The sequence below is a fragment of the Gekko japonicus genome, unplaced genomic scaffold (assembly GCF_001447785.1).
Source record: "Gekko japonicus isolate JY-2015 unplaced genomic scaffold, Gekko_japonicus_V1.1 scaffold12, whole genome shotgun sequence".
Taxonomy (NCBI): Eukaryota; Metazoa; Chordata; class Lepidosauria; order Squamata; family Gekkonidae; genus Gekko; species Gekko japonicus.
Genome location: NW_015161947.1, coordinates 726,504 through 746,292, shown reverse-complemented (window position 1 = coordinate 746,292; position 19,789 = coordinate 726,504). Strand labels below are relative to the sequence as shown.

The window sequence follows — 19,789 nt, the reverse complement described above, 5'->3', positions numbered from 1 at the left end:
ATCTGCTATCCTAGATTTAATCCTGACTAACAGGGAAGAACTGGTTGATGAAGTGAATGTTGTGGGATCCTTGGGGAATAGTGACCATGTCAGCTTGGAATCTGACATAGAGAAGGATGTGAAACCAGGACATAGTAGGATTCGTATCCTGAACTTCAGGAAAGCTGATTTTAAAAAACTCAGAGAAATATTAGGTAGGATCCCGTGGCTGGAAATGCTGAGGGGGAAATCTGCACAGGAAGGATGGGTGATGCTGAAAAATGAAGTGCTTAAGGCACAATCGCAAACTGTTCCAGTAAGAAAGAAAGGTGGGAGACGGGTAATGAAGCCGAGGTGGCTGAACAAGGAACTCTCTGAAGAGCTGAGACTAAAAAGGGAAATGTACAGGGAATGGAAGGAGGGTCAGATTACTGAGGGTGAATACAAGAAGCAGGCTTGAATCTGTAGGGATGGTGTCAGAAAGGCTAAAGCGCAGATGGCGCTGAGGCTTGCAAGGGATGCTAAAAACAACAAGAAAAAATTCTATGCCTATATTCGGAGCAAAAAGAAGAACAGGGATGGAGTAAGCTCATTGCTAGGGGAAGATGGTCAAGCCTTAACAAGGGATGAAGACAAAGTGGAATTACTCAACTCTCACTTTGCATCAGTCTTTAACTGTAAGACGAGCTGTATGCAAACTGAAGAATACAGGGCATATAAAGGAAGGAGAAACTGCCAGTCAAGAGTAAGTAAGGAAATGGTTAGAGAGTATCTAGCTGCCTTAAATACTTTCAAATCTCCAGGACCAGATGGCTTGCATCCCAGGGTGCTAAAAGAAGTTGCAGATGTTATTTCAGAGCCTCTAGCTCTAATCTTTGAGATGTCCTGGAGTACTGGTGTTGTGTCGGAAGACGGGAAAAGAGCAAATGTTGTCCCGGTCTTCAAGAAGAGAAAAAGACAGACCTTTCGGGTATGTTGTAGATATGTAGGGCTATCTTTCAGCTATGCTCCTGCAAGAGTGCAGGGGGTTGGACTAGATGATCTGCAAGGTACCTTCCAACTCTAACATTCTATGATTCATTGGCACAGGAATGGATGGAAATTACTTTGGTAGGCTGTTGAGGAGCTTCCCACTTGTAAAGTCATATTAAGCAGGGGTACACAGAGCAAAGGGACTGCTTTATACAATACAGCAGGGGCTGTAACTCAGTGGTACAGCACATGCTTCACATGTAGGAGGTCCCAGGTTCAGTCCCCAGCTGAAAGGATCAGGTAGTAGGTGGTGTGAAAGACCTCCACCCATGATTCCAGACACCTTGTCAAAGTAGGCAGTACTGACCTTGATAGACCAGTGGTCTGAATCAGAATAAGGCAGCTTCATTTAGTTTTTTTGAAATGTTTGATTAGGGGGTTATAATAACTATGTGCCTCTTATTACATGCATTGGCTTGATCTGTGTGGCTCCATGTTTACCACTGCACACGCCTGGTGGCTGTTGACATTAAGACTCTCCACACACCTGGGCCAGTACACGCTTCCAAAAGTACTGCCCACAAAAACAGTTCCTGGCAATGCCCACATGGAGATTGTAATACATGAAGCTGCCTCTAGTTCTCATTTACAACTGGTAAAGACAGACAGACATTCCATATGCAATGGAAGAGTTTGGCACATACATTTTCTGCCCTGAAAACAAAAACTTCTGATTGTGGGAGCTCATACCATTTTCACCATTTTGAAATAAAAATATTATGTCTGTCTTTTCCCTAAAACACAGCTACAAAAGGACATCTTGGTTCACCACCCAAGTTTAATTAATGAATTAACCAAACCATCCTCCTTATTAGGGGTATATATATTCTTCTATTACAGTGACTACCAGTATTATTTAGTGCTAATTCATATCTAAAATTATAGCTGACATCTCTCTGCCCTTAACTCTGAACACCATATGGAACATTTATGTTAGAATTAGCTACAAAAACAGCACAATTCACTTTATACCCAGAAAGAAACTAGTGCAGATAAATAGCAATTCCTCTTGCAAGTGAGAGTATTTTTTTAGTATGTGGTAATGCCAATTCTAAAAAAAAAAAAGAATGATGTTTTAACAAGAACACTAAACTTATCTACGTATTTTCCCCCCAAAAAAGTCTAACCATATTCATTTTTACAGTGATAAAAAATCACAGATCTGAAACAAATTATTTGGTCATAATACTATGAGGGAGGATGATGGCTGACAACAGAAAGTGGGCAAAGGAGGAGCCCTTAACGTTACATGAACGAGGCCAATTTACAGGATAAATCTTCATAATAAAATGGATGCATGCCATATTATTTGCAAATGGGACTTTGTGGTAAGTTTCTAATGGCTTCTCAACCTAAACACTATCAAGATGATTGGTATTGCAATGCACTTGTACACCTTTTCTTGCTGCAGTGCCAGGATGAGGAAAGCCACAAATTCTCATGCCATGTTCTGGAAATGCTTTGAGTCAGAAGTTGCAGCTTAACATACCAATCACAAGCTTTCCATAAGAGTACATAAGTTGTTGTTTCATACTCAAACTATGTCCCCCATCATCAAACTACTAAGCATATACATTATAATTGAGCTACAGTCCTTCTCCTATTAGACTTCTATTGCTACTGCTGGTATCTTTGAAGTTTTTTAACAAGGTTACCCTACAGGTGTACACTGCAGTCAGACTAGATAGCTGAGAAAGGCTGCTGATTCAATTGTACAAAGAATATGTATTTACCAAGGACCAACTAAGAACATGACCTCATTCAGGTTTATGGATCACTGGATAACTGAAAACGATCTGTCCTCTGCTTCTCCATGCTGCCATAACGTCACAGATTTGATGGAAACCAAGAAAGATTTTAGGGTAGGGACTATAGCTCAGTGGAAGATTACCTGCATAGCACACAGAAGATCCCAGGTTCCTAGCATCACTAGTTAAATGGACCAGCAGCAGGCAATGTGAAAGACTTCTGCCTGAAAACCTGGAGAGCTGCCAGTTTGAGTAGGCAATAGTGACCTTGATGGACCAATGGTCAGACTCAGTATAAGGCAGCTTCGTGTCTGCTCAATGAAAAGTAAATTTGGAACAACAATAAGAATTATTTCCTCACCTGCCACGTCAAATTCAATCTCTAGCACAACCTTGTTAGTAAGTGCTGCATCCCGCAAGAGCTGGTTGGCTTCTTCCATCGTCCCATCTTCTGTTGCAATACTGTTGATGGAAAGTACTCTGTCTCCAACTTGTAGAAGGCCACACCTACAGAGTCCAGAATGGAGGAAAGGCCACACGAAAGGTCAAGAAAGAGGGCCCACAAAAACCATGACATTTCAAGGAAGCTAGTCAAGGATGAGCAATCCAGATATACACAACACAGAGAAATAACCCAACATGGAAGATGTGCTGATGGTAGATCTTGACATGTTGTCCATAACTTTCTGAAAGTCAGTCTTAGTGAAATCATCTCCCATTGTAGAGAAGAGATTTTGTGCCTTCCACAAAAAGCAATGTTAATTTATAACAGAGACCAAAACGTCATAAAAGTAGGAAACTGACCACTGCCCTTGCTTTGAAACCGTGCTGAATACTACAAAAGTCACATTAAGCTAGCCTATAGCCACCTGTAGCCAGACTAATGACAATGAAAGTTACAAACTTCTCTGATCAATAGAGAGGTTAATACAGAAACTACTACTCAATGGGTTCAGTTCAATGTCTCAGCAGATTGGGTAATCATTTATCCCTTGTAATTTCCCTTCTTGAAGCCACAATATACATGCAGGGGTAGAATGGTTAAGTTAAAATGCCCTTTGAACAAGCCAAGCTGAGCTATAGAAGCCAACGACAGGCTCACCTATTAACTCCTCCCACAGGCTGGAGGCCATGAGGAGACAACTGGTGAGCTAACCATCATCACTGCTGTTGAAGGGTCCAAGCCAAGTGGCCCCTGGAGCACTGGCAGAATCGCTGAAGCTTGGCTGTGCTTACACCTGACCACCAGCAACCTTCCAGGGCAGAAGCCTATCAGGAAATTTCCCTGTAAGTTAATGGTCAGTTTGCCCCCCAGCCAGTCACAATGCTGAGCAGGATGGATGCCCCTGCTCTCCATTTTTATATTTTGCCCAAAGCACCAAAATCTCTAGACCAGCCTTATTATGGAAGACCTTTCCAGATGATCACTCTTATTTGTTCCACAAGAGCCAGTAGATTGGACAGGGCAGACAACTGTTCTATGCTTGCCTGTCCCATTTAGGGCTAAAATTATGGGTGTTGATAGATTTTTTTTTTCTTCACAAAAAGTAGTGGGCACAAACATTGCTTCAGGCATTTTTCTGCCTGCCAAACTCCTATATTAGAAGTGAGCTGGGCTGGGGAGAAAACTGCCTGCAGCAATGCAGCCTGTGAGGTAGGGCAAAAGAAGGGAAGTATCAGCTACCTTTACAGACATGGTCTCTGTGTGCTGTAGCGCCTCAGTTAGGCAAACATGTGAACAAACATAGCATACCTGTTATGGCATGTTTGGCCCCAACAGACAACAAGGCTGTTGATTTTCAATTAAAATATTCCGCCTTCAATCAAAAAAGTCTGGCGATCACAAACAATACAGGCAGCCATTTTCCCTCCCCCGAGTTGACTGGTACTACATGTGGACTAGATACTATGGCTTGGATCCCAGGCAGCATGGGAGGAGTAATGCTATGGGAAGGCAACTTCTCTGCCTCCTCCTCTCTCTGCAGCCAAAATTGTTCCTGTAGGTCAGTGGATCCCAGGAACTGTATGGGGAAAGAACACGGGAGGGGATTGAAAGAAGTTGCTATGCCATTGGCGAAATTGCTGTTATACCAAGAGAATGCAGCAGTTTTGGATCCAAGCTGAGAACTGGCACCCTCTGATTGTCTTTCCAAGCTGTAAACTAGCACAGTCCTTAGGTTTCCTGTATGTATTTTTAAAAGGGCAACATTCCCCTTTCCCCAAATTCCTTCCTCTTCGGTTGTTATTAGATTAGGAATGGCTGGGAAAGAGGGTGAGGAACTATAGAAGCATCTTTTGCAATTGCTTCTGAATACGGGACCATGACAGAGCTATTACTTTACCGTTCATTTCCTGGACCAGTAAGAAAAAGTCTTGGCAAGTGTTTTATGCTTTCTTCCAAAGTTTTATACTTGCTTTGACTAGATAGCATTTCATCTATCTTATTAGTGGACTGGACAGAGTTAATAGAATGTTTCACCACCCAGGTTTATAAAATTTTGTGAAGTGAAACTATAATTGGCTGTTCCTCACTGAAGATAGGTGCCATGGTCAACTTAAAAAAAATAAATTCAACACATCGTGGCATGGTGAAGAAGGCCAGTATAAATTTTTTAGTGTGCTATAGTGGGCTACCATTGGAAAGCTTTTTCTCTGTACAGAAAATGTGGAAATTATTATTTCACTATAACAATAATTATATGGGCATGTCTGCTTGGACGTTCTGTGCAAACCCCATTGGAATGAATGTGTGAGTACATTTGCTATGGCTAGGGGCACAATCTGAAAATGTAATAACCCCCCCCCCCAAAAAAAAAGTATGAAATTGTCAGAAAATTACTAGGCCTATAAAAAACAATGATCAAACTTTTGATTGTTTTTATTTCAATAATTTAACTTTCTCATGCTCTGTCTTTTAGTAAAACTACCACAAAATTCAAACTATTCAGTTTAAGGACACAGTGTGAGTCATTTCAGCAGTGAAACACAATTGTTTTGATCTAGTGAACTCTCAAAATATTTAGTCCACACGTGATAGAAGTTACGTGTGAAACAAAGAATGATAGCTGTGTTGAATGGAAACTGTTCATTCACTAGTTTGGTGAGGTGGTTAAGTACGTGGACTCTAATCTGGGAGAACTGGGTTTGATTCCCCACTCCTCCGCTTCCAGCTGCTGGATAACCTTGGGCAAGCCATAGTTCTGTCAGAACTGTCCTTGAAAGAGCAGTTCTCTCAAAGCTCTCTCAGCTCCACCTACCTCACAGGGTGTCCGTTACGAGGACGGGAAGGGATAGGCTTGCCAAGTCCCCCCGGGGGGGGGAACCCCCACCCCAGAGGCCCATTACCCGCCCCCGGCGGATCGGGCCCTGGGGGAACCCCACCCCCAAAGCACGCGACGTGCCCAGCGTCAGCACATCACCCGGAAGTGACGCAGTCACGTCGGGCGCGTTGGGGGTGGGGCTGCGGTCATCCGAGGGAAAACTATGGTTTTCCCTCAAATGATTGTGGCCCTGCCCCTGGCTTGCCCGATGTGGTTGCATCACTTCCGGGTGACGTGGTTGTGGCGTGGGCGTGCACACTCCCGGAGCAGCACTAGAGTCCCCCGCTGTACATACAGCGGGGACTTGGCAACCCTAGGAAGGGAATGGAGTTTGTAAGTCGCTCTGAGACTCCAAGTGAAGGGCAGTGTATAAATCTGTTATTATTATTATTCATTATAGAGAATTAAAAATGAAAGATAGGAGATGGGGGCTCCACCCCTCAAAAATTATTTTTATTTTTATTTACATTCCATTTGTATACCGCTCACCCCCTAAGGGCTCTGAGCGGTTTACATTACATTATACAATACATTATACAATACATCCTACCTAAGGGCTACACATACAATGAAGGGGGAGTGACTGACCTAACAGGCACCCTCTGGCGAAGTCTTGTTGTTCTTAGTCTTTCTGTGGAAGGTATTTTCAATCCGCCGGCGGCGACTTCCTGGCGCAGGTCTTCTGGCACAGATCTTCCTTCAGGTGCTGCAATTCCACGGGCTCGGGCGAAGGGCGCGTCAGCGCATGCTCCTGCTGCAGCCTCTGTCCAATAGGCTCCTGCACTGCCCCGCCTCTGTGCTCCGTCAGCCCAGCCCTGCTCACTCGCTCGCTCGACTCGCCACCATGTTCTCCGCTGCTGCTGCCGCCCCGTCACTACACCACCATGAAGGTCGGGTGCCTCCCCGCTCTAAGAGCAGGTACCCATTTTGTCTACTTGCCCTTTAACGGGCTTTCGAGCCGCTGGGTGGACAGGAGCTGGGACATGGTCCGGGAGCTCACCCCGGCCACAGTGGGGCTCGAACAGCCGAAGCTGTTCGGCCAGATGGAATTGCAGGCTTCATTTACTGCCTGCACCACACAACAACAGGATTCTGCTGCACTGTAGGGCTGGTAGCTGTGATGATGTCTTACGTTTTTCCTCTTCAAGCGCTCCAGGATGAACTGCTTCATATTTTGTGCATTACTTGTGCCCAGCACTTGAACACAGAATGATAAAAGTTGTATATAGTTCTGTGATCCTGTGTTTGGAATGAAGCCATTGAGGTTCCAATGTTACGGGGGAGAGGGGCTACTGAAGTCTTCCCTCTAACCTCATTTTCCCTCAAAAAAAATCACCACCTCTATCCTGTGGGATTCCCATGTTTCAGTGGGAAAATAAGGTGAGGAAGCAAGAGTTAAATAGCCCATCTCTTCCTGCACTGATCTCCACTTCTGGGCTCAACTACATCTTACAATTTCTCTTGCTTGTTTTGAACAACTTTATTTTTCTTTCACAAAGTTAGCTACCAGGATTGTTTTGTGAATTCAGTGGAGATGACAGATAAACTTTAAACTTTTTCTCCCCTGCTGTTCTCCCCTGCTGTTCTCTCACTGGAGAAAAAGGCACCTTGAGCTGCTTTTACCCCCACTGGTGACAAGGTACACGTACTCATAGCTATTTTCCCCAGTGGGGATAAAAGCGGTTTGAGGGTGGCTTTTTCCATTGATAAGATGGCAGGGGAGGAAAGGATTACAGTATCCATCTCTCCCCTCTCCATATAAACATTTACCCATGAATATCCAACACAGCATGTTGCATTCTTTGAATTTATATCATATGTCTCCATGTGCTGCAAAAGATGCTTAAGGATTCCCACCAGTACATGAGAGAAGAGGAAAAACCTCTTCCAGAAAACCTGATGGAAGTTCTGGTATTAGAATACTTGTTTTAAAAAGCGATGCTCAGTTCATTTTCGGCATAATATCAATTGACTGCAAGATTTAGAATCTATTCATAAATAAAATAAAATGTAAAACACTGAAATATTCACAAAGATTAGAGACATGTGGGATTTTTTTTCAAGCAGTTGAAAGTGCTAGGACAGGCATTTCCCATGGGAGAATTCAACTCCACCTGATTCTGCAGAGCTACTGACCCGACTCTGGCATAGTTCATTTGACTAAGAAGCTTTGCCACAGACCATTATAAGGTCACTAGCTCTGAAAAGAAAATATTTTACATTTGGGACTAACTGACCTCTGGCAAGTCTAGTTAATTTGTTTATACCCTGCCTTTCTTCCCAGCAGGGACCCCAGTGTGCCTTACACCCTTTTCCTTGCCCCAGTTTTATCTTAACAGCTCTGTAAGATGGTTAGATTAAGTTTTAAAACATCTTGCAATCATGATTTTCATGCTGTTAGAAATGACACTCAATGCAAATCCTTGGTTATATTATTCACTATAGAATCATCACATGATCACCATCATCTTGATCACTTACATTTGGCTTAGCTGTAGAGAATAGTAGGCAATGCTATGAAAATTAAATCACACCACTTATTTGGATAAGTGCCTGACTGTTTTTGCTAACCTAGTAGTTACACAAGGGACAAGTAGCATGCATTCAACAGATCTTCTCAGTGTCTACAATAATAGGCTACCGCAAAATGGGTTCCACGCAGGGACATCGCAGGGAATCAACAGTAGTTTTTTAGCTACATGAATACCACAGTTATCAATGAACGACTTGGGATCAAACTACTTGTACAGATGTATTCTGCCCCCTGGCAATAGTTCCTTATCCTTCACAGATCCCGTATCTTTTCCACCACAAATGAAAAAGCAGCCGGGAGGCATGGTTTGTGAACAAATGGCAAAAAAGAAGAAAGGTCTAAGCAGCACCTTCCCCTGGTATTCTGCCTCTCAGATTTGCAGCCAACTGAGTCTGCTTTTCATTGAAAGCAAAATGTCAAGGGAAAAATGCATGGCTGTGTATCACACAAAGTTTGGCCCTCATTTGGAAGTTGGCATGGAAACAGATACTTTTAAGCTGCTTCCAGCTGGAACAGAGTCCTCAATGTACCTTTTGCTTCAACAGGCCAGTCAGAACTGGACACCAGATGGGATACAAATTAATTTCTACAGATACTGGGAAGAAGATATTAAGTTCCTTCTCCGTACTAACTGAAAGGCACACTAAATTAGCTCTCCAAACACAGCCTGATATGAAGCATTGACCTGAATCAAAATGTCCTTCAGGGGATACGAATCAAATGGCCTCTCCTCTGTTTGGACTCTCACTGTAGCAGTGTTCTGGTAATCTCTGGACTACTTATCCTCACTCAGTTTATACTGTGCCATACCATATTCAGTCTGAGGAGATGAACAGTTGACACAAGTTAACAATTATGATGATGATATTGGATTAGTATGGAAACTTTATCCTGAGCTGAGGTAAAAGCTACTTTCAGAGAACACTCAGCTCCATTGCTGAACCAAGAGCAGCTCTTTAAGCTAATTTCAGGAAGTCTGAGCACATCATTGGGGAACCAACCCCCCCCCCCGCCAATGTAATAAAGCCATCAAAAGGCAGCTCTTCAAATGAAGTGAAATTGTGTAAAGCTTTGAGGCCTTAGCTAAGTGGTACAACATATGCTTTCCATTCACATAAGACTCCAGTGCCAATAAAATAGACAACACTGGGTAGGTAAAAGGGGGGGGGGGAGACACAAGTTCAGTCATCAAAGAGAGCAGCCCTCTTACCACTGGCAAAGATGATCCGTACCAGCCCTGAGCTTGAAATCTCCACAAAAAGCACTTTTCAAGCTTGGTTGTGGTGTCAACCCCTACCTGCCTCTGCATCTCAAAGCCCCAGAGCATCACACTGTAAGTCTGGAGACACTCAGAGCTCATTGCAATATAGGTGAGTTTCAGCTCTCTTTTTGATCTTTGACATGGGGAAGATGGGAGGACACAGGATCCCTTCTAGGGTTGCCAGGTCCAATCGCCTGGGGGGCGTTCCAGGAGTGGGGGGGGACGACATTGCATGACATGCATACATCACCTGGAAGTGATGTGGGCACACCAGTTACATCAGGGATGATGCTCTGGTTTTTGGGCAAAAATCTATGGTAAAATCACACTCAAACCAGAGTTTTGCCCCCAAACCATAGTGTCACCCCCCCCAACGTCACTGACATGCCTATATCACTTCTGGGTGACATCAGTGCATCACACATGATGTTGCTGTTTGGGGGGCTGGGGATTTTCTCCTGCTGGGTAGCTGGCTGCTGCCAGGTAGTAGCCTGCAAAAGCTGAGGACCCCTTGCACCCCCTTGGGGAATGGTAACCCTAATCACCTCATAACTTAATATGAAGTCAGTTGTATCTGGCTATCAAACCTAGTCAAAAATTTGAAGAAGTCCAGAAACAACAATAATATGATTCAGTAAAAAGGCAGGTTTCTATGTTCCCATCTAAAAGAGGGAGGAGAAATGGTGTCTGGCTCTGAGTGAGAGAAGGGAGAGCTGGCATCCTGCTACCAAGACACACATGTCAAATCAAGTGTCCTCTGGCCAATGCATGCAAAAACTCAGCCCCAATCATGTGATCAGGACATTCTTCAGGTTGCTTGACAGAAGTTCTTTAAAACTTGGACACAGGGATATTACAGAAGTGAGGGAGCACTCACTGGAGAAGACCCTGACGCTGGGAAAGATTGAAGGTCAAAGAAGACGGGGACAGCAAAGGATGACATGGTTAGACAGTGTCATAGATGCAACGAACATGAAATTGAGCCAACTTCAGAGGACGGCGGAAGACAGGAAGGCCTGGCATGATCTGGTCCATGGGGTCGCAAAGAGTCGGACTCGACTGTGCGACTGAAGAACAACAAATAGCACTTTTGAACCGACTTTACCTTATAGTGAAAGTGTTTTGCTGTGTGATCTAATAGACTGCGACTGCTTGACTGGCTCTACGAATTCACTCTGTAGAAAAGAGGGAGGCAACTGTCCCGGAGGCACCTGAGTAGACGCATTATATTGATCATGCACCAAATGTGCTCAGACATCACGGATTCAGCTCAGAGCTGCTCTGTGACTGGGGGTGGGTGGTATAGTTAATATATGCTAGGGTTTTTTGTATGCTAGTTTTATGACATTTGAGAATGCAAACGGAAAAAGCACCAGTGAAGAAAAAGGTTACTTAAATTGTACTGATGACCTTTGCCTGATGCTTTGTCTATTTCAGTTCATTAAGAGCAATTAAATACAATATCCATATTCTGACTAGCTGAGAAGAATTTAGAGTATCTTGAGGGGAAAACACAGACACACTTTCCTCTGTTACCCTGTATAACCTAATAAAGGAGACTCTTTTTTGTATTCAAGATGGCTGCCATGTTTCATACACATTTCACTGGCCTCATGCTGACCACCCACCACGCATGAATAAGTGACTGCCGGAACAGCCTCTTGCACATGTGCGCAAAATTGGGACAACAGATTTGTTTCCACAGGCACAAATGTGTGCAATGATTGTATGAATAATGACATCAGCGCTGAAGAGGAAGAGGAAGACAGTAAATAGGCTTCTGAGAATTTGCCTCCCGGAAGTGGAACACCACAGCAGTAAACCTTGAGGCACCAAAAATGTGTGTAAATACCTGTTGCTTTTGCCCCTGCTTATTCACCAGAGATCATAAGAAATCCAGACTGAGGTATACTATCACAAGGAAAATAAAGCAAGAATTCTTGGGAAATCCCAAAGTATGGCTCCTGCTGCTTGTAGTGTCAAACTATGGACCTACGAAATCATTCCAGAGTAATTGACTAATCAATTTTGGGGAGCAAATTCAATGCTTGCGCTGCTGCACTTTTACGCCTATGTTAACCAGTGTTTATTAATGCAACCTAGCAGTTCCATTCTCATTTGTCATAAAAAATTCATTTGCAGGATTAAAAAATCTATACTTGTAGAATGTGTAAAGGCATCTCATTAAAAAGAACAAGACAACCCCCTCCCACAGCAAAGCCCACAGCCTTCCAAGGTTACCAAAACACAGATTGTGAATGTTTATATTAGAAAAAAAAATCAAAAATGAATAGATTAAGATTATCTTGCTGAGGAGAGGCATGCACATAAAACCTCAGTGACAGAGGAAGTCAAAAGTCATCTACGTAAATCCCTCATTTCCCCCCTTTCCCAAGGCAGGATCTTACATACATGTAATCCACATTCATGCCATACACACATCCCATCTGAGAAAATAATTAATCCAATTTATGATAGGTGACAATTGCAAGAATGAGAATGAAAAAAAGAAACAAAGCTTCATGCAGCCCACCAGCCACATATAGAAGCCCTCTATTTTTGCAGTTACAAGCAAGCAGCAAAACCAGGAGATTTGGTGAGTGCCACACATGGCCAGTGGGGTGTTTTCACTGTAGTGGGTCACAAATGGTGCAGTCCCCAACAGGAACTAGCAAGATTCTATTATGCAACATGCACAAAAAGAACACAGTGAAATATGGAACAGACTGTGGAGGGTAAACCCAAGTTACTTGTTGACACTGTATTTCTACAAAGTACAGCCTGTCCCAACAAAACAGTGCAAATTGTTCCCCACAAAGACCAGTGAAGGGAATAAATAGACAGTAAAGTGAGAGTCCTGCTGGGTTGGTATTTTAGAGGAAAAGTGACATGCATGACTCACTAGAGTTAGACAAGCCCATGCAATGCAGTAGAGAGCTTTGCTCTTGCTTATGGCTTGGCAAGAGCATGAGACAAATTGGGATCTTTCCAAGCCCCCTGGGGTTGCAAGCTTTGTTAATGCCCAATGCATTTATATGTAATTTTTTTTAAAAAAAACTGGCGACTTCACAGTGCATGTAGCTCACGTCTGCCAAATTAATAGGAACAAATACAGCAGTGCTTGAATGAATTCAAGTTTAAATAAAAGAAAAGGGGTCTGAGCAGTCAGTTGCTCCTTTCTATCTAGGAAAAGTATGTGAGAAGACCGCATTTTCATCAAGATATCTATGGAAAAAATGTTTTCTGCCCCCAATCTAATTTTAATATTATGAGAAATAAAAATTTCAAACATAGTCTGAATTTGCCAAGATGATAAATTTGATACTCTTTGCTGATAAGAGGAAGCAAATCTTGAACAGGGATTATGAAGTATGGTATATTTGGCTTGCACCAAGAAGAATAAATTAGACTACATTAAAAGGTTGCCTGCAAGTTCTGCAGCAAATGGGTGCACTACTGAAAATTCATAAGAGGAAGGACCAAATACTCTGAAAATGAAGGCAATGGAGTGGGACAGCATCCAGGAAGAGCGAGAATACAAAATTTCCCTTCAGATCAATTGCATCAGCATTTGCAACTGTTTAATGGGACAGACAGCATCAGACTCGAACAGCAAAGATCTTGGACTACTCGGTTCTTCTGCCTAACCCATTTCAGATGGTTTCTTGTGTGGATAAAAAAGTGGGGTGCTGCAGTAGAAACCTGTACACTGCTCTGAGCTCCATAGAGGAAAGATGGGATAAAAATGTAAAATAGTACAAGTTCCTGTATAAACAAGGTCCATACTGGCACATGCATGGAGAACTAGCTTACTCTTCATAACGAAATGCCATCCTTCACCCACAACCAGTGAAACATGCACCCCCATCATCAGCACTGCAATTAATGCATGCATTTTCCAAGGGCAAAACAGGAAAATCTTTAATAGCGATATCCCCTTACTTATCACCCAACATGATAGCCCCATCATTAATGATTCATAATCAAAATGCACCGCTATGCCTCTTGGAAAATGCTACTGCGGTTCCAGAGAAGATGCAAGGCTTTTGTTCTCATGTAGACAGTGGATGTAGTATCACAAGGAACACAATCCTTCTGGTGCAAGAACAGGGTGGTAAAAATTTAAGCCACAAAACAATGCCATTTGGGTTAACTATACTGGTGACCAGCCAAAAAGATTATACTGCAATTTAAATGGAGTCTGACCATTTATTTCATGGTATAATATTTTTGAATGGTGGTGAAGTCTGAAATCGCAATACTTCTTGCTAACACACAGGGGGGGAACCCAAGCTGCAAAATTACATGGTACAACCTACCACAGCAACATAGCAAGTGGTGTTAAATGCAATACAAAGAGGTGTTGATGAATATTTTCATCATTTCATTTCCCCTGATGAATATTTTACAGCAGGCACGAGGTTCCTATTAGTACTCCCTTGATGAATTCTGGAGCTTCAAGTCACAAACAATTAGAATTCAGAGGAAGGTAATAAAAAAGTGACCTCTGTGTGTGAGAGACACCTCTATTAACTAAAGGAAATGCCATCATCATCATTTGAAACTCAAGGGCAAGGTCTCTAACCTTTCTGCTGGGCTGTCAGGTTCAATAAATCGGATGAGGGGGGGAGAAGAGAGTGTTTCCGTAGCAAAGATCCCCCCCTGAAGCTGCAGTCCAAAGCCATTCAAGGGATCTCCTCTTAGAATCACCTCTGTTGTTTCTGTATGAACAATCTGCCCACCTGGACCCACCGTACTGGACGCCAGTGAGACTGAAACAAGAGACACACTCAAGTTAGCAATATGGTTCTCTGGAGTATCTGCAAATACATAGGCAGCAACACTCCCTTTCTACCCCAAAGCTATCTGCAAGTATAAACCTGCTATTCTTTCAGCAAAATGTTTCTCCCAAGCACTGCCTTCTGCAGAACTAGGGGCATCAATGACAGACACCAGAACGGCTCCTCGTTGGGCAAGCCAGAATTTGCATCAACCATTGTGCAAAAGATCTATCCGGTAAAACAGGATGAACAGCCATCTTTTTTGCCCTCGGTTGACATACACCATCATCTACAGAAACAAGAGTCTTTATTACTATACTGCGCAACATCTATGCAGGGTATGGGGGCCACAGGAACAAACTGCAGGCTCAAAGGCAGATACATGCAGGAAAAGCAGATAAATTATTGTGGTATTTACACTGTCTTCCTTCAGTAGCTGCTGTAGGGACAATCAGGTAAAGAGGAGGAGAGACGCCTGAAGGGAGAAAAAGCTAAGCCCTACATATGTAAACGATCCACCATACTAATAAACAGGTGAATGACCCTGGGCCTGTTCCTAAGATAACTATTCCACGGAATAGATGGAAGCACATGCTCCTTTCCCACTATACGTTTAAGGCTTTGTCTTGGTTCAGACACGAGGTTGGGTCTGGCCTGAATTTTTCACCAGCAGAGTAGAACACCCCCCCCCCCCCAAAGACTGATCTCTATGAAATGGCTGTTCTTCATGGGCAGGGAACCCCCAGGAAAAGCATGAGGGGAGTCCTGCAGAGCAAGAAAGGAGAGATTGGTAGAAATTGCCAACTTAGTCTAGATGCAACCCACAAACAGTCCTTGAAGCAGTCTCAAAAAAACAGCCTCAGCAACCCCATTTAGTCTAGATGCAAAACCACAAGCAATCCGTGAAGCAGCCTCAAGCTCATTTGCACCATCCTCCTCTCCTCCCTTTGCGTAGGGCAAGTCGATTAGTCATTTCTTGCAGACGATAGTAGTTCAACAGGCAAGTTATGGCATGCACTTGCCCTACAGATCAGGACTCCAAACTGGGCACAAGCACTGGTTTGCAATTCTGCTTTGCAGGATGAGCATAAATCATCACTTCTCAACTCATATGTAATCCAGGGCTTTTTTTGTAGAAAAAGCCCAGCAGGAACTCATTAGCATAATAGGCCACACCCAACAGCAGAAACTCATTAGCATATTAGGCCACACCCTCGACAGCACAGCTCATTAGCATATTAGGCCACACACCCATGTTACCAGAAGTGTGGTGATCCAGCCACGCCCACCTTTTGCTTCTTATTCTGTTGACCTTGTTTGTGGTCAAAACCCAGGGCTTTCTTTGTAGCAGGAACTCCTTTGCATGTTAGGCCACACACCCCTAATGTAGCCAATTCTAATGTGTTTCTGCTGTTGGGTGTGGCCTATTATGCTAATGAGTTCCTGCTGGGCGTGGCCAACTTGGGAGCCAGCCGGAACTCTGTTCCTGTGCGTTCCTGCCCCAAAATAGCTCTGGTAATGGCAATCCACAGTTTGCATCCATTCCTCAATAGACTGTGCAGTTGTCGCTGGTCCACACAGGAAATGAATCCATTTGCAAATGACTGATAAGCACCATACCTAACCTGCTCAATATCCCGTGTAGTGTGGCTGCAGTCAATGTGCTTTCAGAATGGACTGAACCTTGTTTCTCATTAGGGAAATGTTAGATGGGGTGGGGGAGAAAGACTGCCTGACCTACTAGTGTTTCTCGGGGATTGGAGGCCCAAGGGAACATTAAAGATTCAGGCAGCAAATCACAGGGGACAGTGGGAAAAAGACAGATTCCCATTCTCCTTTTGTGATCCAACAACAGAAACTATCAAGTGGGAGAGAAATTTAAAGGACATACTGAACAGGCTGCTGAAGCAGCCGCAAGCCCAGCAGCCCCCCCCCCCCGCTCTCCCCTTGAAATGCCTGTTCCTCTTACGTGAACTTTTGTGCTCCTTCTTCCTCTGCCTTCTTCTCAGCATGGTGGCCCGTGGGCTCATGGTGTGGTTGCTCCGAGGTAGAGTATTGGAATTCTGGCAGGCAAACCCTGATGTGTTCATCGTGGGAGATGAAAAATTGGCAGCTACAAGGGCTGGACAACACAAAACAGCCGGAGTTAGAGTCAAAAGGTCAGAATGAACCCATCTGGCTGGTTTTGCTACCACTAACTTTTAACCCGACTTTACACGCTCCAGTGGTCCTGCCGCCTAATCATCTCCTATACACCACAGAGTTGCCTGAGAACACACAGAGAGGAGTAGCTGACTGGAAGTTATTCTCTCCTCCACAAAGCATGTTAAGGATTGTTATTGTGAACCTTCCCTTCATGCAGAACACAAGCATCATAACTGACCTATGAGACAGTAAGCTTGGCATACTTCACATTATCAAAGGATGTTCCCAGACTCCCTCTTACCCTTCAGATTATAAATCAGTGAAAATCTTTCAGGAAAGACTTTGAGAGATTTTATGACTACTACTGCACATATTCACTGTGCCTGTGGTACTGTATAGAATATAACAGTGACACAGCCTCATGTCCAAAAGGATTATAATCTATATTCAGTGAATGAAGCTGAGACGAGGGGAGAAGAGACGGATTTCCACAGACTATTGAGAACGAATCAGGGTACAATAGGGCTGCCAGAGGAGCAACTAAAGTAGGACTGGGAGAACTGAGGTAAAGATAACAGGTTTTATTGTCTGACCTTGGGGCTAAACCTTTGAGCTGGGGGGAGGGGGCTGAGAAGGTTTTTGCCTGCTTAAGTTGAGCAGTGGTTTCTGCTGAATCCTCCCTCCTATTCAACCCCCCACCCCTATACCCTGCCTGAGTTCCATCTGTGGAGCAGTCTGCTGACTCCGAGGAATAAACTTAGATGGGTGTACTTGGTTAACTACAATGGGAGGGGGAAGTGAGAAAGACAAAATCCATGGATGGTTGGATAAACCCCACTACAATTTATTAAAAACACAGTTCTTCAGGATAGACAGAGCGTTAGGGGGGAACAGCTCAACATACAGGCATACATTTCGCAGTCCCGTTGAGGTCCCATGGTTCGGGGGGAGGTGCCGATCCCACGACGCGCCAAAGAAGCGGCGCGGCACGGCACGGCAAACGGGGTTGTGTTTTGTTTTTTTTAACCTGAAGTATGCGCATGCCCCGTTGGGTGCTTGTGCGCATCCCTGGAGACTTCGGGGAAAAAACCTTTTCGCAATGGGGCATGGGCGGGCGCTGGATGCCACCGGAAACGCAATCAGACGCCCGCCCTTGTCCCGCGGTTTCCGGAAACTAGTACCTCCGAGGTACTAGTTTTTTGCCGTGCATCTTCGGCGGGAAGCCTCGGTTGAGCCACGGGAGCTCTACGCTTCCCAGATGTGGTGGTGAGATCGTGCCCGGAAAATCCGCCTATCTTCCGTCTCTCTAGCGTGGCTAATGCTCCATGTGACTGGGGCCTTTGTTTATTAATTTATAAACCTTTCTAAAAAAAAAGTCTCAATACATATAATTATGGGAATGGGCCAGCAGCTCAGGCTAGCCCCCCCCCCAGTAAAGTGCACCCATTTACCCCTTTCTCTGATACTTAGACCTGAGACTGGTTAAAAGTCTGGCAGTGTGTCCTTTGCCAGCTCCCTATATGGGAGCGAAGATCAAACAAATAGGAAAAAGACATTAAAGATTCCTTACATTTGCAATAATCTTGGCTAGAAGTCTGGTTCCAGGTGGGTGTCTTGCAATGCCCTGGATGATGAGTGTGGCAGTAGCTGACACAAGGATCCCAACAATGGTGGTGGTCACTCTTTTGCACTTTGACTGTGTCCGGCATTATGCAGGAAATAATAAAAGCAGAAGCCAGAGGGAAAGACATAAGCATACAGAATACATACACAGCAAGCCTTCTGGTAGTCCTCTATCGGAAGATCATTACAAAACCACTCTTGCAAGCTGTACGGATCGTCCACATCAATCCTGCTTTTCTTTTAGCTATGCAGTATTGGTAACCTGGGTGCTATGCAGTGGGTAAAATTTGCTTCAGGCTTCCTTTCTAGAGGAGATTCTGGTTGACACTCCAGCGCGTCAGAGCTGCATGTAACCACATAAGCTCCTTCTTCCGACTGCTTGCACAGAATCAGCACAGGTTGTACAAGTACCGGTCTTCCAACAGCGGATGTGGGGTTGTCCCGGGGAGAGGGAAGAATTAACCATTCTCCACAGCATACCTCCCTAATGCTCCGCAGCTGAATACTCCACTGTTGCCTGTTAAGTGTGTGAACCCAACATCTGGCCATGCATGTATGTATAAAGGGATTTGGGGGATAACAACTGAGGAAGAATTATTTATGAGCAAGAAAAGAAGTTAAATGGTTAAAGAGATGCTCTACAACGTGGCTGCTGCAGCCTCATTCTGATCCGTTTCAGAGGGCAGCCATGTCGGTTTGCAGTAGAACAGCCAGATTCTAGTAGCACCTTAAGAGACCAAAAGGAGTTTCAGGGTATGAACTTCCAAGAGTCAAAGCTCTCTCAAAAGCTTATACCCTGAAACTCTTGCTGGTCTCCAGGGTGCTCCTGGACTTGCATCTGACTCATTCTAATTAGTGCTTGCAAGACATCACTTTAAAAGTCAATGCTCAGGATTCTGACATGGAAGGTGCTGAACGGCGTTTCCCTACCCTTCCCACTACAGTCTCGAACAGGTGTCGCTGCATGCTGGTCAGCAGCAGAAGCTTCTCCTGTGCCTTAATGTAAAAGATCACAAATAGTACAAAGCAGGGCTGAAGTCTGTTCAAGACTTGCATACGGAGATGGGTATGTGATTCATCTGTTTTCCCTATTACGTTTTAACCAGCAAGAAGAGCCTCTAAATGGTCTTTAAACATAGAAATGATTATTAACAAGTGCCATTTAAATGACATAAATCTTTGAAGCTTTCCTCCCTTTCCCCCTGCAGATTAGGCAGTGTGTTCAGCTGCAAAAGGTCCCTGATAAAGCCAGCGATGAGAGAGTCCAGAGACACAGTTGCAAACAGCTGACTCATATTGCTATAAATTGACCATGGAAGTTTAGGGTACACTGGGCAGCAGACAAAGGGAATGTGTTGCCGATATTT

The 19,789-nt window shown here is 44.1% G+C and overlaps 1 protein-coding gene across 1 annotated transcript in view; it reads right to left on the bottom strand.

Annotated features, from left to right (window-relative positions):
- GRIP2 (glutamate receptor interacting protein 2) overlaps nucleotides 1–19,789 on the bottom strand; it is a 193,891-nt gene that overhangs the window by 49,785 nt on the left and 124,317 nt on the right. The window contains exons 10-13 of the mRNA XM_015429364.1: nucleotides 18,370–18,495; nucleotides 16,624–16,776; nucleotides 14,459–14,645; nucleotides 3,121–3,266 (exon numbers count right to left, since the gene is read on the bottom strand). Of these exons, the coding sequence (XP_015284850.1) occupies nucleotides 3,121–3,266; nucleotides 14,459–14,645; nucleotides 16,624–16,776; nucleotides 18,370–18,495 (612 nt within the window). The remainder of the gene's footprint in view (nucleotides 1–3,120; nucleotides 3,267–14,458; nucleotides 14,646–16,623; nucleotides 16,777–18,369; nucleotides 18,496–19,789) is intronic.